The 17,571-nt window shown below is 50.4% G+C and overlaps 5 protein-coding genes across 5 annotated transcripts; 1 reads left to right on the forward strand and 4 right to left on the reverse strand.

Moving 5' to 3' along the window:
* Positions 1–4,013: 4,013 nt before the first annotated feature.
* On the forward strand, positions 4,014–5,485 carry FSUBG_2138 (uncharacterized protein; the record flags this gene model as incomplete). Its single annotated transcript, XM_036679880.1, has 2 exons — positions 4,014–4,666; positions 4,813–5,485. 2 exons carry the CDS (start codon positions 4,014–4,016, stop codon positions 5,483–5,485), a joined length of 1,326 nt encoding a protein of 441 aa, XP_036542414.1.
* Positions 5,486–5,626: 141 nt separating this feature from the next.
* Positions 5,627–6,505, reverse strand: FSUBG_2139 (ketoreductase; the record flags this gene model as incomplete). The annotated part of the gene is made up of 1 exon (XM_036679881.1): positions 5,627–6,505. The coding sequence occupies one exon, from the start codon at positions 6,503–6,505 to the stop codon at positions 5,627–5,629; it is 879 nt and encodes a 292-aa protein (XP_036542415.1).
* A 633-nt stretch (positions 6,506–7,138) lies between these two features.
* FSUBG_2140 (kinesin family member 18 19) lies at positions 7,139–10,382 on the reverse strand (the record flags this gene model as incomplete). The annotated part of the gene is made up of 4 exons (XM_036679883.1): positions 7,139–10,016; positions 10,067–10,186; positions 10,238–10,277; positions 10,328–10,382. 4 exons carry the CDS (start codon positions 10,380–10,382, stop codon positions 7,139–7,141), a joined length of 3,093 nt encoding a protein of 1,030 aa, XP_036542416.1.
* Positions 10,383–11,442: 1,060 nt separating this feature from the next.
* On the reverse strand, positions 11,443–12,518 carry FSUBG_2141 (zinc finger protein; the record flags this gene model as incomplete). Its single annotated transcript, XM_036679884.1, has 4 exons — positions 11,443–11,835; positions 11,885–12,249; positions 12,298–12,396; positions 12,452–12,518. 4 exons carry the CDS (start codon positions 12,516–12,518, stop codon positions 11,443–11,445), a joined length of 924 nt encoding a protein of 307 aa, XP_036542417.1.
* A 558-nt stretch (positions 12,519–13,076) lies between these two features.
* On the reverse strand, positions 13,077–16,276 carry FSUBG_2142 (transcriptional activator acu-15; the record flags this gene model as incomplete). Its single annotated transcript, XM_036679885.1, has 3 exons — positions 13,077–14,882; positions 14,933–15,637; positions 15,701–16,276. The coding sequence occupies 3 exons, from the start codon at positions 16,274–16,276 to the stop codon at positions 13,077–13,079; spliced, it is 3,087 nt and encodes a 1,028-aa protein (XP_036542418.1).
* Positions 16,277–17,571: the final 1,295 nt, after the last annotated feature.

The raw sequence follows: 17,571 nt of genomic DNA on the forward strand, positions 1-17,571 counted from the left end.
AAGCTCTCAGCCACAAGTCTCAACTGCAAATAATGCTTTTAGCTAAAAGTACACGATTTTATTGCATAAATGAAAGTTCTCGTCTTTTTTTATTTGAAGATTGATAATCATAACTAAATGCTCAAACGATTTCAGCCATATCGAAAGGTAATGCTTTTCCGACACAGCCTAGGTATATGAGTATCAATTCAAAAGTAGAGCTTCCAGATACTCATTAGACACCCGTCCTTGTGTCCTGTTTTGGTAGTTATCAATAAGTATAGGTAGGGTTATTTGAATACGCTGAAGGAGATCAAACTGATGATTACTGCTTGGAACAGACCGTAAGTCAGATGGAGAATGTCGAGAGAACAGAGTGAACCACCGTGAAAAGCTGCCGATAGCTCATTCTGGAAAATTGAGTTTCTAAATCTTTGAAATGCTGGAGTATTTCGTGCCGTGACTGCTTATCTTCAGTGAGACTCTGGTGGCGTCCTCCAAATCTAGAGGGCGGTGATGCATTGACGAAGAGCAAGGAGTACAAATTCACGAGCTTGGATGACCTTCTGCAGCTTCCAGGAACGTATAATACCTTGACTGGGCGTTCGTGGCCTTTTCTGTCAAAGGATATTTACGACAGTATAGCGGCTCTGAAGGGAGCTGCGACATCTTGGCTCAGTGATGTATCATCTGTGATGAGCCCGTCATCTGAGGGACGTTTTTGATCCGCTTTCTCTCGGCGTCGTTCCCGCTGTCGTATCCGTGCTGCCTCTCGTTTAGAACTTGTCTTTCCCATCGGAACTTTTTCAAAGTTAGTGTTTCTTTTGTCGATTAATGTTTCACTTGCCCTCAGACATACCTAGTACTCTTGGGCGTGTTTCATTTGAATCCTTGTCTTCTTCCTCGGCGGTGACAAGCCAGTCATTGCAGTTGACTGTATATACTATAACTTCTGCCCCACGGCACGACACATTCAACAATGTTCGGGGCCCTAGCCTTTGTATGCATCGTTTCCGATGCCGTTTTAATTTTCCGGAGACTCCGTCGATAATGAAAGCCCGCGCTTCTGTTGTCATGTCTCTGGTGCTGGAATTATCCCGGTAGACTGAATAAACGTCGGCATGCCTTTTTCTTCTTATCAGTTCCCCGATCTTCACGGGAAGCTCAATGTTTTCGCCGGTCAGGTCCAGGTTAACGACTGGATTACCAGGGTCTTCGTCAGGCAGCTGTAGTGCATGGTGTGTTGTGCCAGTGGCCGTTTGTTGATATTGCTAGGAAGTTCAGCTTGAACCCTAAGAAAGGCTAACTATCTCACCTCCATCGCTTCTATAAGCTTACTGTCTGAGATTTAACTGATTCGCGTCATAACAGATTGAAGTGGAACTGGCTGTTAGCCTATTATATGCTGAGTGGCACAAACAAGAAACCCCCATAAGAGCACAATGTTGCCTAATCTTATATCACAATGCTCTTTTAGACACATAATGGTCTATCTCTAGCTGCATGAGGGCCATTTATCTGATTGGATCTGCAGAGAAATACTCAGGTCTTGGCCATGGTAATGCACGGTCTTTCAAGACAGCCGGTAAGACGGACCTTAGATGTGTAACTAACAAATCAGGGAATCGCTATATGTCGCTGGTGGTGTACTACAAGTTGGATCCTTAATTCAGCATAAGAACCCCCCTCCTCGCCGCCGCGAAAGCAATTGTGATCCTCAGACAATCACCCACCTTCTACGGTACTACCATACTCCGACCTCTATTCTGAGGAAGGAGAGTGCATTCTATTTGAAAGCAAATCCCAACAATTCAAATCCTCCCGCAACTGAAGCGTCGAGCCTCGTGGTCGTCATAGCTTTGCCTTACTTCAAATTTGATCCAGTTTGAATTACAAATCCAGTTTATATGACAGATCTCAACATGCACAAGATTTATTTGCCAGTATTGAAGTTGATAAGATATTGTTGAATCCTCGTCTTTTCTCGGAACCTGGTCTATTCGTCAACCTCCCTCGGGAACCTCACAACGACTCATCACCTTGCCATGCTTTACCGCAAGGAGAGGATCCCCATGACCTGAGCGGCATTTCATCTTTGCATGACATTCAATCCCATCTCCTTCGGGAATCATACAGTACCTCACAACCACCTTGCGATGAGCCATTAGAAGTAGCCAGTCCGCAGTCTCCGGACGATTCTTTTCTACTACAGCTCAATTTATTCTTTTCACATCAAAAATCCCGCGATGAAGCGACATATGAGCCTCCTCCACAGAGGCAACATTCAGAACTGTCGCCATGCTCACTACCGAGCGATCCCACCTCTCTGCACCCAGCCAGGCTCGACGATAGCCCTCCATCTATTTCCTTTTGCTCTTCATCTCATTCTCCTTCTTTTTCTTTTTCTTTTTCTTTTTCTTTTTCTTTTTCTTTTTCTTTTTCTTTTTCTTTTTCTTTTTCTTTCTTCTTCTTCTTCTTCTTCTTCTTCTTTCTTCTCCTTGTACCCTTCGTGTGGAAAGTTCCAGGCTACAAGACATAACTCAAGTCCGCGAGAACACGAGTATTCTGCACTTGAACAGTCATCACAAACCCACGATCTATCCCAAGCGAGGGTCTTTCCGTTGCATAAAATGCTGCATCAAACCATTCAAGTACGAAAGGGATTTGAAGCGGCATCTAGACAGCAAACATTCCCGTGCCTTTTATGTCTGTCAATGTGGATATTCTAATGGGCGAAAAGACGCTTACCGAAACCATCTAATCAAAGAAAACTGTAGTGGTGAGAGACCGTACATATGTATTTGTGGTCGTTCCACTTGCAATCTTGCCCAATATCGCCATCATTTTGAAGGCTGTTGAAGAGGAAAGCGAGGAAAGCCTTTAACGCAGAACGCTCATGTCAAAGTCTGAATAGGCGGTACAGAGCAGATAGTGATCTTTATTCTTTTTTAAATCACACTCAGAACCCAGTAGTAGTGCAACTATCTCCCCAATTTCTCATCTTCATTCTGATCAGTCGAGATCTCGCAAAGCGGAAAGGACCCTCCAGAAGCATCCGACCAAGCGTCTGGACTCCACGTCAGTACACCCTGGTGAGTTTAAAGATCGTAGTGATAAGCATCAAGACCATTAATGGGAGATAAAGGGCAATGGGCGTAGTATCTCGGTGTTATTAAGTGCAAAGCTCTAAAATGATTAACCCTGACATACCCCCAGTTCTCATGGTTCTTCTGAGAAACATGAGATGTTCAAGCTCGACGTTTTCCAATGCTAAAGGTATATCATGACGCCGAATATACCAACCAATACTACATCATACAGAGTAGACTAGATTGCAAAAGTATGGGCAGCGTCCGGCCTACCTACAGCGGATGATGCCACAAAATAGCACTGCGTCAATGGGTCGTGAATATCTGACGAAGACGTGTAACAGGGCGTGCTAATAACGTTTATGGTGTTGAGGCAAGTATTTATCAGACTTTTGCCTTGCATGTTATTGTAGTCCCGTGACAAGGGTAATCTTTGGATGCTGGTATCTGTGGCTCAGAATCATGATTTCCACACATAACTTAGACGCCAACAATTAGGAGTACGTACGTCTCGGAGACCAAGATATGACGAGGACAAAGGAGTCATAAACCCTCGGCCACAGGTCTCAACTGCGAGTAACACTTCTGAGAATTATCTCATCGTCGCCCTTTCATTATACGTTAGCCTTTGGCCAGCATGAAATAGGAATGAATGATACATCGAAATGTTGAATGACCAATGGCCATAGCTAAGAGGGGTCGAGGGCTCATGAGGCAAAGTCTCTTCAGTACACTAAAGTTAAATAATAGGTAACTTCACTTAGATTTTGGCCCAACGAAGACACTTAAGTGGTCCACTTTACTTTTCATATATAAGGACCACTGCATCACCACCTTCGACCTCCCAAGCTTTCTCCGGCATCACATCACCTCCCAGCTTCTTTCCTTCCTTTCTACACTCTCAGCCGCCCTCAATACTGTCAGCCCTTCCTACCGAATCAGACCATGACCCACAGTAGTAGCTCCTTCGGGGAGATCCTCTCACCTCGAGACGCAGCCCAGTTGATCAACCTTGGCCTCGTCAATCTTCCCAACCCGCCTAATGGCTCTATCCAAATACACAAGCGCCGACTCAATCGCACAAGCGATGTAGAGAACAGGCACATTCCTCTCGACGTCAATTTCGGATCGCGCCCGGATGCTTTTGCGACTATCCCGGAGATGCTCATCTCCAAAGCTACTATTGAGTATGTCGGGTTTAACAGCGACAAAGCCACCGAGATCTGGAGCGGCTGGGTTAACTGGCCACGGGGCTTCATCATTCGCGAGACTGACCCTGACCGTTCGAACACTCTTGAGGTCTCGTTCCTTGACTGGATGGAGCGTCATACTGGGAATCCCTGTTCAGATGATATCTGGGAGGACGACAACTCGGCCTGGTTCCGCTACATGGAGCAGTGCGGTATCGCAACTGAGCTCCAGCAGAGTATCATGGACCCTCGTTTCAAGGACATGCGGTTAACCGGCACTTGCATTGGCTGGCTTCGGAATACCATGGAAATTCGTTACCGGGGGCTCGAGGAGATACAGCGAGCTTCTGCTGAGCGTGAGAAAGCCCTTGGGCTACAGAGGACTTCTACCCGGCCCCAAAGACCAAGGTAATAAAAGTCGAAGCTTAGGCGAGTTTATCCTAAACTACCCTAAATTATGATGATACCATCCACTTCTTTGACTACGTTAGACTAGAGTCTGAAACCTCCTGTCCCCCTTTAGGCGAAATGCAACATACTAACACCGAACGTAGTGGATTAGCGTCAAGAGAGATAGACACACTCGCGCGGCCATCAAGCATTCCAGGATATACCATGCTCTACAAAGCGGTAGATCAAGCACGAATCAACGGCCTCTTTGATCATCAGGGCTCTATCGACGGAATCGGGTCCCTTCTATCTCCTACCGACTTTAGCAGAACCAAGATCATGTACTGCTTCACTCCCGACCACAGCCTGGCCAGGAAACAAGCTGCGTGGATAAAACGACGAGGGCCACCCGCGCTTATAGTGCAGATTGCAGTCCAAGATAGCGCAATCACATCCATGGACCCCGATGATATACAATGCGCTTTCTGGCCGAATTCGAATTGGCGGGAGCTCGTTTGGCATTCCCGCACAAAAAGAAGGTTTCCCAATGAGCTCAAGAAGTATAATGACGCCATCCTCATCATCGGAACAATCGCCAATAGACCTAGTGCATACTATGAGCAAAGGTCACCTACAGACCTTACCACTGAGGCTTGTGTTGTCCGAATCCGAGGACCTAACAAGGGCGGGGACCGAACAGCAGTGCAGTATGTGTTCTCACCTGAAGACGAGGGGGAGACTTTCCTTGAGGATCAAGCGAGAAATACGATGAAGATTTTCCATTTCGGGACACCTGAGCTGGAGAGTTGGGCCAAGGAAAATAGCAGGTTCAATTAAGGGGTTTCGATACAATTGCCCACGGAGCAAGAAAGCTCACAATCCTAAACTTAGGGCCTAAGTATGAGTAGATCTACTCTAAAGATCACTAAACTTATCCTAAGTTAAGCCAAGTTTACCCAAGATCCCACGTCATCGTCCTCACTTCTCGTGATCAGTACTAACAGTAACATCCTTCCACTCATTCAGCAACTTCAGCGTCTCCTCACACTTGCTCCTAACATAAACATCCGCATCACTCCCCAGCACAATCCGAACCGGAACATCCCTCCCCTTTCCAACCCCCGTCCCTGTCAGAATCTCAACGATAACCTTGGTACCCTTCTTGACATCACCTGGCTGATTGTTGTCCGTCTTCTCCAGCGCCTTTCTCGTCTTGCCCGTAGGCGTGTTCTCATCTTCATAAACATCCAGACGCTTCTTCGTAACGGCCCTCACACCAGGGTTCAAGAAGCTGGTACGAAAGTAACCTGGTTCAACAACCGTAGCGACAATGTTGAAGGGCTCCAGCTCGTAGCGGAGGGACTCGGCGAGGGAGGACACGCAGGTCTTCACCATACAGTAGACAGAGTATGTCGCGCCACCTCTCCATGAAGCGATACTTCCAAAGGTCGCAATCGTACCGCGCTTTCCATTTTGACCGATACTCTGCTCTCTCATTCCCGGTAGGAAAGCCTTGATGGTGTTGAAGATCCCAAAGACATTGGTGTTGAAGCTATCATACAGCTCCTGCTGCGAAACTTCCTCTACGGCGCCGTCGAGGATGTATCCCGCTGCGTTGATGAGATAGTCGACACGGCCGTGCTTGGAAAATACTTCTTTGGCGATGGCTTCAAGGTCCGAGAGGGGAGATGTCACGTCGAATGCGAGCGTGTGGGCACCTGCGTCGGCGAGGTCTTGGACGCGTGATGTGCTGCGTGCTGTGGCGATGACGGTGTGCCCGAGGTTGAGGGCGTGAAGAGCGATATCATGGCCGAAGCCTGAGGACGCGGCTGTGATGAACCAGACTGGGGAAGACATTTTGATGTTGTGAGATTGTTTGTGTAAGTGGCTTGAGTGTAAGTGTGAAGGGCTTGTAGTGAAGTTTGTAAGACAAGTGATGATTGTTGTTGAATCCATCCTCAAACGAAGAAAACCCAATGCCTTTATATACATTTTTAGCCTCAAACATCCCCTTCAATTCCTTCGATGACATTATCTCCGACCCAAAGTCCTCAACACCATCATTCTATCTATCACCGATTGCCCATCTCCCAACTATCGCCGATTGTTAGCGTCGCCACATTTCGGCGTTAACAGCCCATTCAACCACTAAAAGCCCAACCCCACATCCCGTGTGGCGCTATGGCTTGCACTTAATCGCTTGTGAGCAGCCAGCCCATTGCCAATACACCAATTGCATCACTGGGGGCTGCTGAAGCAAGACTTTCGGCGATAGCTTCACGCGATGACTCAAGAGCAATGTTCAAGTTGTGTTGATACACTAAGAATGCCATATCATACCAATCTACATAGATCATGCAATGCTCCAAACGCCGTAGCCGTAACTCCGGGCTCATAAACAATCAAGCACGCACCCATCCAAGGCCATCAAGGCAATCTCAATCTCAATCTGCACACATACGTTTCACCCTCCTCATATCAATTGCTCGCTCATCGCAAGGTATAGCCTCTGCTGTCCTGTCGGCGATGAGCAGCTCCGCCTCCCGTACCAATGGTGATTCGTCGCGGCGCACTGCCCGCCATGCCACCCTGTGGGCTTGACCCAGGACCTTCCATTCGAGTGACTGGGGTGTTCATGTTCATGCGTCTAGCTTGACCAGGTGTCAGAGCCATGTCTATCTTGAAGTCGTTTGGGGAGCACGCCATCGGGGGACTTCGTCTCCTCTCAGCACTACCTCGGCGGAGTCGAGAGATACCGTTGGTGCTGCTGGCGAGGGCCGCAGGCAGACTAGGCCTGGATCCCGTTCGCTCGGGTAGCGATCCCATTGACGATACTCGCTTGGTGCTGGATGCTGTTGTACCAGCCATGATGCTCGCTCTACGAGCCTTCTCCTTCATGGCGGTTCGGAGGGCGGTCTGAAGCTTTCGAGCATCGATACTACTCGTCTCGGAGTCAGATTCAGATCCGGGAGGGTTGTTCTCATCATGTATCGTGGGAAGTCGTCTAATCGCTCTAGGAATACCGAGTCCCGATGGCGATGGTGAGAAATTGCCACTCTTAGTGACATCCAGAGATCGCAGGGGCGGTGTTCGTTGAATATCAGGTGAAGCTTCGAGCTTGAGGGTCATGGTAGGTGCTTTGGGTGATCCATCAGCAAGGGAGTGTCTAGGTCCCTTGGACAGGAAACCAGCCTGGAACCTGCTAGGCTTCGCACCCAGGCTGCTAGCCTCGGGGATCTCGAGACTGGGGCTCGACTCTTCGACAGTCGATGTCTCGGGCTCGAGGTATGAAGGCATGATAGGTGCGACGATTGGCTTCTCAGGCGAGGGAATTGCAGGGGAAGAATTGTACTTTTGAGGAGTCTTCGAAAAGTCCTCCAACGTGCCCTCCTCCGTCTCATCATCCCTCCATCGGACTCCACCCTTCTTCTTAGCCTTCACTGGCGTGAAGCTGACGCCCTTCTTGGAGGCTCCCAACACCTTACGTCTTCGTGGGGATCCCTTCATGGGGCTGACAGGAGCGTGGTCGCTATGCGCGGGCATAAAATTAGGAGCCGAAACAGGCTTGATGTGCATAGCAATAGCCTTCTTGCGCTTGGGTGTGCCTCGCTTGCTGGGCGAGAAGACTTCGACGACGGGCATGGAGCCATCAGGCTTGACGACCTGACCGGCAGCTGTGAAGCCGGTTTGGAGGAGACGGTTAATCATCTCCTTCGCATGAGCGACGGCATCTTCCTCATCCATGCCGAGCGTATCGGAAAGTGATGCGAGAATGTCGAACTGCGCAGTGAGCAGCATCTGGATCATGGCAGCATCGCCAGCCTTGTCCTGCTCAAGGACTTCCCGGTAAGCCTCGCGGTTGAAGTTGGCCTTGATCAGCTCAGCTTCACGTGTCAAGTTGTCGGCTTCTCCGTTATCGGCACCCTCGGTACCTTGGAGTTGCTGCAAGCTGTGCGACAGCGCTGTGTCGATAGCCCGGTCCCATGCAGACTTCTCCAGCTTCTGGTGGATATGATGTCGGCTGTTCTCCAACTCGACGAGGATGCCCTGTGCCGTCTTTCGGATGGCGACGAGGTTCTCTGGCATCGCATCTTCGTCACCTCGTTCATCGCAGACCGTGTCGAAGGCCGCAATCCATCCGGACAGCATACCAATGCGGCGCTCAAAAGCCTTGAGACGCTTCATGTTGGTGATACGCTCTTGACGCTCAGGAGCAGAGTTCTCGTAGGCGATGCGCAATCGCTGAATTCCTTCGCGAGCCATGGCATCCCGCTTGTCGCATTGCTTTCGGAACTTGGCAAAAAACATAGCCTCGGCGTCCTTCTGCTGTGCCTTGAGCTCGTTGATCAAAGCCATCTGTTCGTCGATCTTAACCAAGAAGTCCTTGACGTGGCGGTTGACGTTGAAGACGTTGCGCGTCACCTTGGTCTGGATATTCTTGGCCCGGTTGGCATATCGAAGGGTGTTCTGTGTCTCGTCGAAATGGGCGCTCGATGGTGAGACACAGACAATCATGACAGTCTTGCAGTTGCCGCCGAGGGAGAACTTGAGCAGTCGGGTAAGCTTGCTGTTTCGGTAGGGAACGTGCTGCTTTTGTCGACGGTCGCAGAGGGCGTTGATGCAGCTTCCAAGGGCGAGGAGGGATTTGTTGATGTTGGCACCTTCAGTGAGACGCTCACCGCGGTTCTTGGTGACGGATGCTCGTTCGGAACCAGCAAGATCGATAATGCTAAGGGTGGCCATGGTGTGAGGTTCGCTGGCACCAGCTGATCGGTCCTTTTGAGCGATGTTGATCTGAAGAACGGCGTGTGATCGGGAAGAAGTAGCGTTGGCCTCGGTAGGCGAAACTGTGCGGTATTCGTTTCCTTGGACAATTATATCCATAACCTCCTGGACATCCTTGGGGTGATGACTCGTCAATCCAGACACAGTAACAGCCTGGTTGCTGTCCTCCCTGAGCATCAATCCAGCCTTGCTCCCACCAGGAACTAATAAATCACGTATTGTCTCGTTGTAAATCTCAAGGTAGCTCAGACTCAGCTCGGTCGCCTTGTCTTGGCTGCGCTCCTCAATCTTCTCGAACAGTTCCTGCATGGTCATGAAGATAATACCGGGATGCTGTGATGTACCAGTAATAGTATGTGTCTTTCCGCAACCGGTAGCGCCGTAGGCGAAGACTGTCGCATTGTAGCCATCAAGCACGCTGTCGAGGAGGGTTCGAGTAGTGCCTTCGTAGACATCGGACTGTGTTGTGTTTTCGTCGAAGACGCGGTCGAAAGCAAAAACTTGGTCTTTGACCTTTTTCGATGAGGGTAGGACCGAGCGGGAGAACTTCTGTACGGGGCTGTCCTCAGGAGGATCAAAGACTCTGTCTTGGGTCAGCGTTTGCGTTTGTTGTAGCGGGGACGGTGCGCGTACAAACAACGATCATCGACAACCTTAATAACGTTTCGAATGCCGCGTTGGTGCAGCTTTGGCGTAGGCGCAGCGGCGAGAGAGCCATCGCCAAGGAAAAGGGTTCCGTCGTCGTTCTTTTGTCTTTCACGCCGTTAGCAAAAGGTAACCCACAAATTTTGGCGTGTTACTTACAGTTGCGCAGCCTCTCGAATCGTAAAAGGTCGAACTCGAACTGTATTAACGGTCAGCTCCTGCACGGCACTCGACGAGCGCACGTCACACCTGCAACAGTAATGGAGTTCTGCCCAGCAGCAGCTGAAGCGCCCATGATAGCCATGGTGTCCTTATTCACTCGATCCGTGACGTTGGTGCAGTCCCAAGCTCTTCCACCGCAGTATCAATCGACAGTGAAGCCGTTAAGAGTAAACAAAGCTTAAAAAGAAAGGCACGCTCGATGTAGAGCAGATGATCATAGAAACAATGTTCGAAAATGAACTCGAACAAGAAACGAAAAAATAAAAAGACAAAGGCAAATAGCTCTGTGTACCTGTTGTCGTTAGTTAGTAGCAGTAGTAGACTACGAGCCGGGCGGTAGTTGTAGAGAAATCAATTCAGAGCTGTCGAGCACGGCTGTAGGTGACGTCTGGTTTGTTTTTCGACCTTTTTCGGACGTGTTGCTGTGGTGACGCTTTAGCTCCGTTTTTATCAGGGGTTCTCTAAGTGGCATTCATGCGGGTGTTTTCTGGCCCCTGGAGGTGAGGCTGGAGAAGCTATTAAACAATGGGATTTGAGTCATGTTATGGAGATATTTGCCAGGTGTTGATGGCTCATTTGTGGCTTTATTGTTGTTGACTCCAAAGCTCGAGATGCTAGAAGACCTTGGTAATAGTGGCCAGTCCTTGCTTTGCCTTACCCTGTATCATAACGAGTTCTTTGTTCAGTAGCCTATAATGCAAGGTTATCTGGATTGCGATTCTGTATAGTCAATGTGATTAGAGGTTTTTTTTTTACATTTGTGCATTTGGAGATGTATTCATTACCATCTCCCCCATTCCAACTGTTGTGAAGCAACATTGCGAGTTCTAGTATCATGGTGTTGCAGCCTCCACTTGCAAGGTCCATCCATGTGGCCATCACAATATGAACATCTAAGAACAAACAGGGTTCACATAAGTACCGCGGGTCAAAACGAAACAGAACAACATCATATGACACAGAGATCGAAAGCGAAGTCTGATCACCCCACGATATCGCCAAACACCAATATCACAGCATCAGTAGTTCAACAGATCTCCCAGTAAAAATCACCATCAATTTACCATTTAGTTTACAACCTAACGCCTACCATGCAACAAAATACCCCAATTCACAGGAAATAGAGACAACATCCATCCCCTCTAACTCACAGTCTCCGGCACAAACGCATACCGCGGCAGCATCGACATCCTCTCCTCAGGACTAACCTCCGCATCATCGTAGAACATCCTCGCCTTCTTCTCCTTCTTCTTCTTGTCGCCACTCTCTTCCTCCGCCTTCGTCGCTGCTGGCTTGATACCCGCCTCGGCCATACGGATCATCTGATCAATATCGTCGCCGGCACCACCGCTCCAAGATCCGCCTTGTGTCGGTCGCTGGGGTAGACCAGCTGCCGCGGGGAGCGCGCCTGATGATGGGCGTGCGGGGAGGTTGTTGGCGGAGAAGGTGTAGGGCTGGGCTGGGACGGGGGGTTGTACGGGGTAGCCTTGTTGTTGGTCGAAGGATACTTGGGGAGGGGTCTGGTACGAGCCGTTCTACAGATATTAGCATATCCCAAACGAACCGTAGAAAAGATATACTCACGAAAGGAGCTTGCGCTTGCGTCTCGGTGTTCGCAGCCGCAGCGGGATCAACACCTCCATTGGCAGCAATCTCCTGCTTCCTCTTTCGAAACGCAGCCAATCTCTGCTTCAGCTCCTCCGGCGACTCAGTCTTGATCTTCTTTTGCGCATGTCCCTGTCCCGGCAGCGGGTTTCCCGTCGCGATCTGTCTATCCTTCTGCGCCTGCTGGAAGTTCTGTAGGATGCGGTTACGGTGCTGATCGAGCATGTCCTGGGGGATACCCTCCATGCCAAAAATCTCCACCTCAAGACCTTGTCTGCTCGGAAGCGCGTTCTCGACTTGTGTGAGGTTCTCCTTGTGGACTTGGTTCATGTGCACCGAGAGACCTGTGCTGTCAGCGCGGCTTTCGTGGAGTTAGACGACTGTCAACGTACCTCCTGCTGTGTTGAGGCGACGACCACAGCGGTCGCATTTGAAGTGCTTTGCCTTCTGGTGAGAGATGAGAAGCTTGAGATCTTCGAAATCACGCTCGCCTGTGATAAGAATGTTAGCATGGAGTGATCAGAGCGCAAGCCGCAGGATTCGTACAGTAGTAGCACCATGGTCGATTGAGGACCTCCTCGATGTCAGCGTGACTGCGCCGCTTCTTGCCCATCTTGCTGTTGATGTCGGATATGTAGTACAAGTCGATATAGATAATGCGCGATCAGTTCGAGCGCACAGAGGTTCCTGATAATGGTCGAATCGCAATATCTTGGGCGTGGAGCTTAGAACTGAACGCGACTCGAAAAAGAGTGGGTAGCTTCGTCGGAGAAGCTCCGGTTAAAAAGAGCGGGTGCCTCAACACCAAGTATCAATGACGGGGCATATTAGACTTTGCCATCACGAGGTTAACTTTTTCAGAGTTCCATCTTGAAAGTGAAAGATCACGTGTGGAAGTATTGCACTTGGTGAAGTGTGATGTGTGTAGTGATTATACATTGATTATGTACGTCTATAAGATCAAGCAAATATTTATATAGCAGAAGCCAAACCAGCATCGTCAAATCTCATCTTCCAATGCCAGAATGCATTTTTTATACCATCCGATCCCCATTAATACATAACTCATCAATCCTTTTTGCTGAAGCGCCTTTTTTGAATCATCACGATTCTTACCCATTGCAAAACCCCCCCAGTTACAGAACGCCCCAGTGAATGCTCCACATCAAAATCAAGATCCATTTGGCGCCACCTGGTCAAAAATTATCAGCGGCCACTGGCCTCCCTGCTGAATGCTGTTGATGTCATTTGCCGAAGGGCTGGATGTGACGCCCGGGACGCCCGCGCCTGTCGAGGCGTCTCGTGTACTTCCCCCGAGCGTCAAGAGTGTCGATGCGCTGAAGCGATCTTGCGTATCAGCGATGGCTGATGTCCAGTCATGCCAAGTATTTCCGCGGCTCTGCCACATCATGTCGGGCTGAGGCGCGACATGGGGAGGCTGTGAGAATGCAAGCATTGGATTCACTTGCGCCACAGACGACGGGAGTGCCGACGTGGTAGTTGCGATTGCAGCTTGTGCTGATGTGTTGTAGAACATGGCCCCAGTGTCGTAAGCTGGAGCTCCCATGTTGTTTTGTGGGTGATCATTGTAGGCGAGTGTTGGGTAAGGAGTCTGACCATTCAGGTCGGACTCGGGAAAGTAGCTCTTGGTAGATGGGACTTCAGTCTGAGCCCCTCCACTGGTGGGCGCGGACTGGACCTGAGAAGATGGGTAGGCTTGCTCCTGTTTGACCTCCGGTGTGGCTGAAGGCTGAGCACTCTTTGTCTCCTTGTTACGCATATCATGGTCAATCCACGCAATCGTGCGGTCAATGATGTTTCCAATCTCAGTAGCAATGCTAGAATCCGAGCCTGTCGTATTGTTAGGGCTGACTGATTTGCGAACTAGAGGCTGGAACTTACCGAGAAGAGAGCCGACTTCCTCAAGAATGCCGATCCAACCGTTCATCTCCTCCCGCAACGTGGCAATGGCCTCTGGAGTCGTTTCGAAACGTCTCTCCCACATGGCAGCCAGCATGGTAAAGGTGCCAGCGGTGTACATCGAAGTCTGGTACCATGTCGTATCAAGGCACTTGCACTTCTGGATCTCCATTTGACAGTGAAGCATTTGGCGCGAGACATCCTCGCAGATGGCCATGTTCTCAGCCATCATGGCCTTGTCGCTGGTCATGGCTACCGAAGGGTGTCGCAGGCAAAGACGGAACTCAAGCGCCCATGTCTTGGCGTAGACAGCTGCCAGACGGGTTTGCTCGGTCTGCTCAGCATGGTCAATCACCATGTGGCCAGGGAGCTCGTCCTCCCACTTCTTGATCTGAGCCTCTAGCGCCCTGACGATGCTGACATAGTTTCGCGCATCCCGTCGAACACTGTAAATGTTGGAGTACATTTCCATGTAGATGGGAATGATCTTGAAGCTCACGATACCTGGCCAGTAAGGACAAGGAATATCGCGGGATGTGTCAACGCCTTCATCCGAGAGGAGCTCATCAGCGATGGGCTCGGGAAAGCCGACGTCAAATTCCTCAACGGTGATAGGCATCGGCCGGCCACGACGTCCAGTAACAGCGATGTAGACAGTCATGATGACCCAGAAAGCTCTCTTGCGAAGCTCATGTTGAAGATTGTTGGGCTCGCCAGGCTTTCTTGACTCTCGGTGCAGATTCAATTCGAGAGCGCGTTGAAGAGCAAGGTTGGCGACGATTGAAACGACACCGGGCTTGGGGAAGGCTCTGGTATGCTTGACGACCATGGCCATGGCCTGGACCGAAGCCAGATCTCGGGTGCATGTCAGCTCAAAGAACTTGCTGAGGGCGAAATGGTAGTGACTGTTGGATCGCTCATTCATTTGAGCGCGCTGGTCAACCTGCTGCCAGTTTCTTGTGCCATACTGGAAGCAGATGATGGCGAAAACCATGTGCACTGTAACAAGCTCCGCCACTGAAGGCTCAAAATTAGGTTCATCGTACATGCGGGTCAACTGTATGGCTGTTAGCGATTAAGCTTAGAATATGGTGAGACAACACTTACCAATTGCATGAAAGAAGGCTTGTGGAGGACTGGAAGGAAAGCGGAGAAGGTCATGAAGTACCATTCGGCCCAGGTGAAGGCCTCTTGGCGAGAAGGCATCTCAGCCTCCATCGGAGGATTGACTCTCATAATGGATTGGAGGAAAGATTGCGGGGACTTGTTGTACGACGGCGCCACCTTGCCATCGACTGGAGGCTCCTCCGCATCTGGTGGCTCAAAGGACGCGAGGTCGACTGTCATCCCTAGAATTGACAGTCGCGTACCCCCGATTGAACTGAGAGGAGCACTGTCCATTCCAACACCAAGATGATTCTCATGAGCGCGGGACTCTAATGTGCGAGGGAAGCTGGGAGACAAGCTGGGGGCTGAGCCAGAGTCCTTGAACAATGCGCTGCCAACTTGAGACCATGTTTCGCCAGTCTTGGGGTCAGGAATTGGGTTGCCCATATCATCAAAGTTTGAGTCGGAGGGGCACTGTGCATAAGGTGACCACTCCCAGGGCTTGACTTCGACGCCCTTGTTGTCGAGGAGCTTCTCAAGATCCCGAATGTGGGAGAGCATGTCGCTCTTTTCCCTCTCCAACTCCTGCATGTATCCTCTTCGCTCTGTGCGCCCTGTCACGCGATCTGTGACATAGCATTCAAGGTTTTGGCTGGTGCAGTGGGAGCAGCCCTCAGGGAGTGCATCGCATCGGATCTTTCGAACCTGTAATTTTCGCGCGGTTAGCATGTTGTGAGAGCATGGCCCGAGATTTAGGACATGGCATACCTTGCATCTGTCGCAAGCTTGACCAGTGCGTGTATAAGACTGTAGTCGGTTCTTGACTACGCTGGAGAAGTCGTCTGGGCCACGTTCTAGCCTGGGAAGCTTGACTTTGCCGGGAGCTTGAATCATGCCATCATCTTCGCCATTGCTAGCAGCCCGCTTGGGAGGTCGTCCTGGCATCTTGGACTTGATGCGCGGGGAGATGCCCCTCGACGAAGCAGGTGAAGATCTCGCGGAAGACGCAGCGGAAGACGAAGCGCTCTTGTTGCTGGCGCTTGTGCAAGAGGCGGTGCTGGCCTTTGTCCTGGCCGTGCAACGAGATATCGCGGCAGGCTGGCGCGGGCGGCGCCCAGTGGGTTTTGTTGAAGTCACAGTCGCAGGGGCCTTTACAGCAGCGAAAGCAGGGTTGCAGCTGTAGGCAAATGTATCAGGACCCCAGGCGAGGGCAGGGTAAGAACGGGCGTCGAAGGGCCAGTAGAGGGGACCTGGGCCTGGCTGCGACGTCAACGACAACGACGTGGGAGTTGAAAAGTTGGCGATGGAGGAATTGAGGTTGCGCTGGGATATGGCCTCCATCATAGTGGTCTGGGAACGAGGCCTCGAGCTTGGGCTTGGGCTTGCTGGGGCTGGTGCTGCCGGCACTGAGAATGACACTGTACAGGGGATGGGCCTAGCGGGGAATGCGCTGTGCATTAGCGGCCTTCCGGGTATGGGGGGACTCGACACTGGGTGGAGGCGCAGGTGTAGGCCTCGACGAACCCCAGTGGGCGTATGTGAATTGTGACGTGAAGACTGATGAGAGGGAGGGAGGGGACAGATGAGATGATTTGCTTGTGATCTGCGCAAGAAATGGTCTAGACTCTAAGTGGCTGTAGAAAATCTCCTGTTCTTCTGTGTATATGGAAGATCGAACAATTAAGGCAATTGTATGTATATGGTAAAGTATGCACAGTTATTGTATGATGGATCAAGCAGGGATAAGGCTGGTGAAGGTCGAGGTCTTATAAGCAGAGAGATCTGGTGGATGTCTTGAGGTTGTAACCATCCATCCAGCCTTAGTTCACATCTTAGCTTGGCGAGTTAAAATAGATACCTACACCAACCTTACCAACCTTACCAACCTTACAGTACTAACAGATCTGTCCCGGAGTTGGCGTTCAACAGAATTATTCCCATCGTCAACCTCTCTTTGCACGGAAGGCCCGTATCTCACTAAGGAAAAGCACAGACAGGTTCTCTCTATCCAACATGGAAGATAACTCACCCGGAGACGAGATATCGTCAGTGTTTGAGCAACGGAGAGTCCTTCTAGAAGAATACCGGTAGATTGGGAGAGGGCAGCCACGACAACGTGAGTGTTGGATGAATTCTCCGTAGCCCAGAGTATGACATCGGATCTACTCCGTACTACACACTCACAGGGCCAGCCAGGCCAGGCCAGAGTTTCCAACGAGGCGCTGCAAGGGGAGACGACTCCACCGTGGCCGTCTAGACCGTGGTCTTTTTCTGGGCAAGCCACGAGATTTCTTGGGAGAAGATGCCGTACAAGCGCAATGATGCTGTGGCTGAAAGAGACAAGGTCGACCTCGGCGGTACCGTAAGCAATTCGACCATGACGATTCGTCACAGAGGGCGAAGTGTCAAAGGAAAACGAGCTGATGAGCGGAGCCTAGAGGAAACCGAGTCTGGGCAAAGTCAGCTCTTGGGAAACTCGTATCATTATGATTTGCATGCAACCTAAGGTAGACGAATGAAACCATTGATGGAAATGCAACCCTACTGCCGGTACCGAAGAGCCAAGACGAAGCCAGACCAGTCCTGTTCGTCTTAGTGGTTCTTTTGATTGACTTTCTGGTTATGTCGGTGCCTTGCTG

Source organism: Fusarium subglutinans, assembly GCF_013396075.1.
Source record: "Fusarium subglutinans strain NRRL 66333 chromosome Unknown NRRL66333_c0000018, whole genome shotgun sequence".
NCBI classification, from domain to species: Eukaryota; Fungi; Ascomycota; class Sordariomycetes; order Hypocreales; family Nectriaceae; genus Fusarium; species Fusarium subglutinans.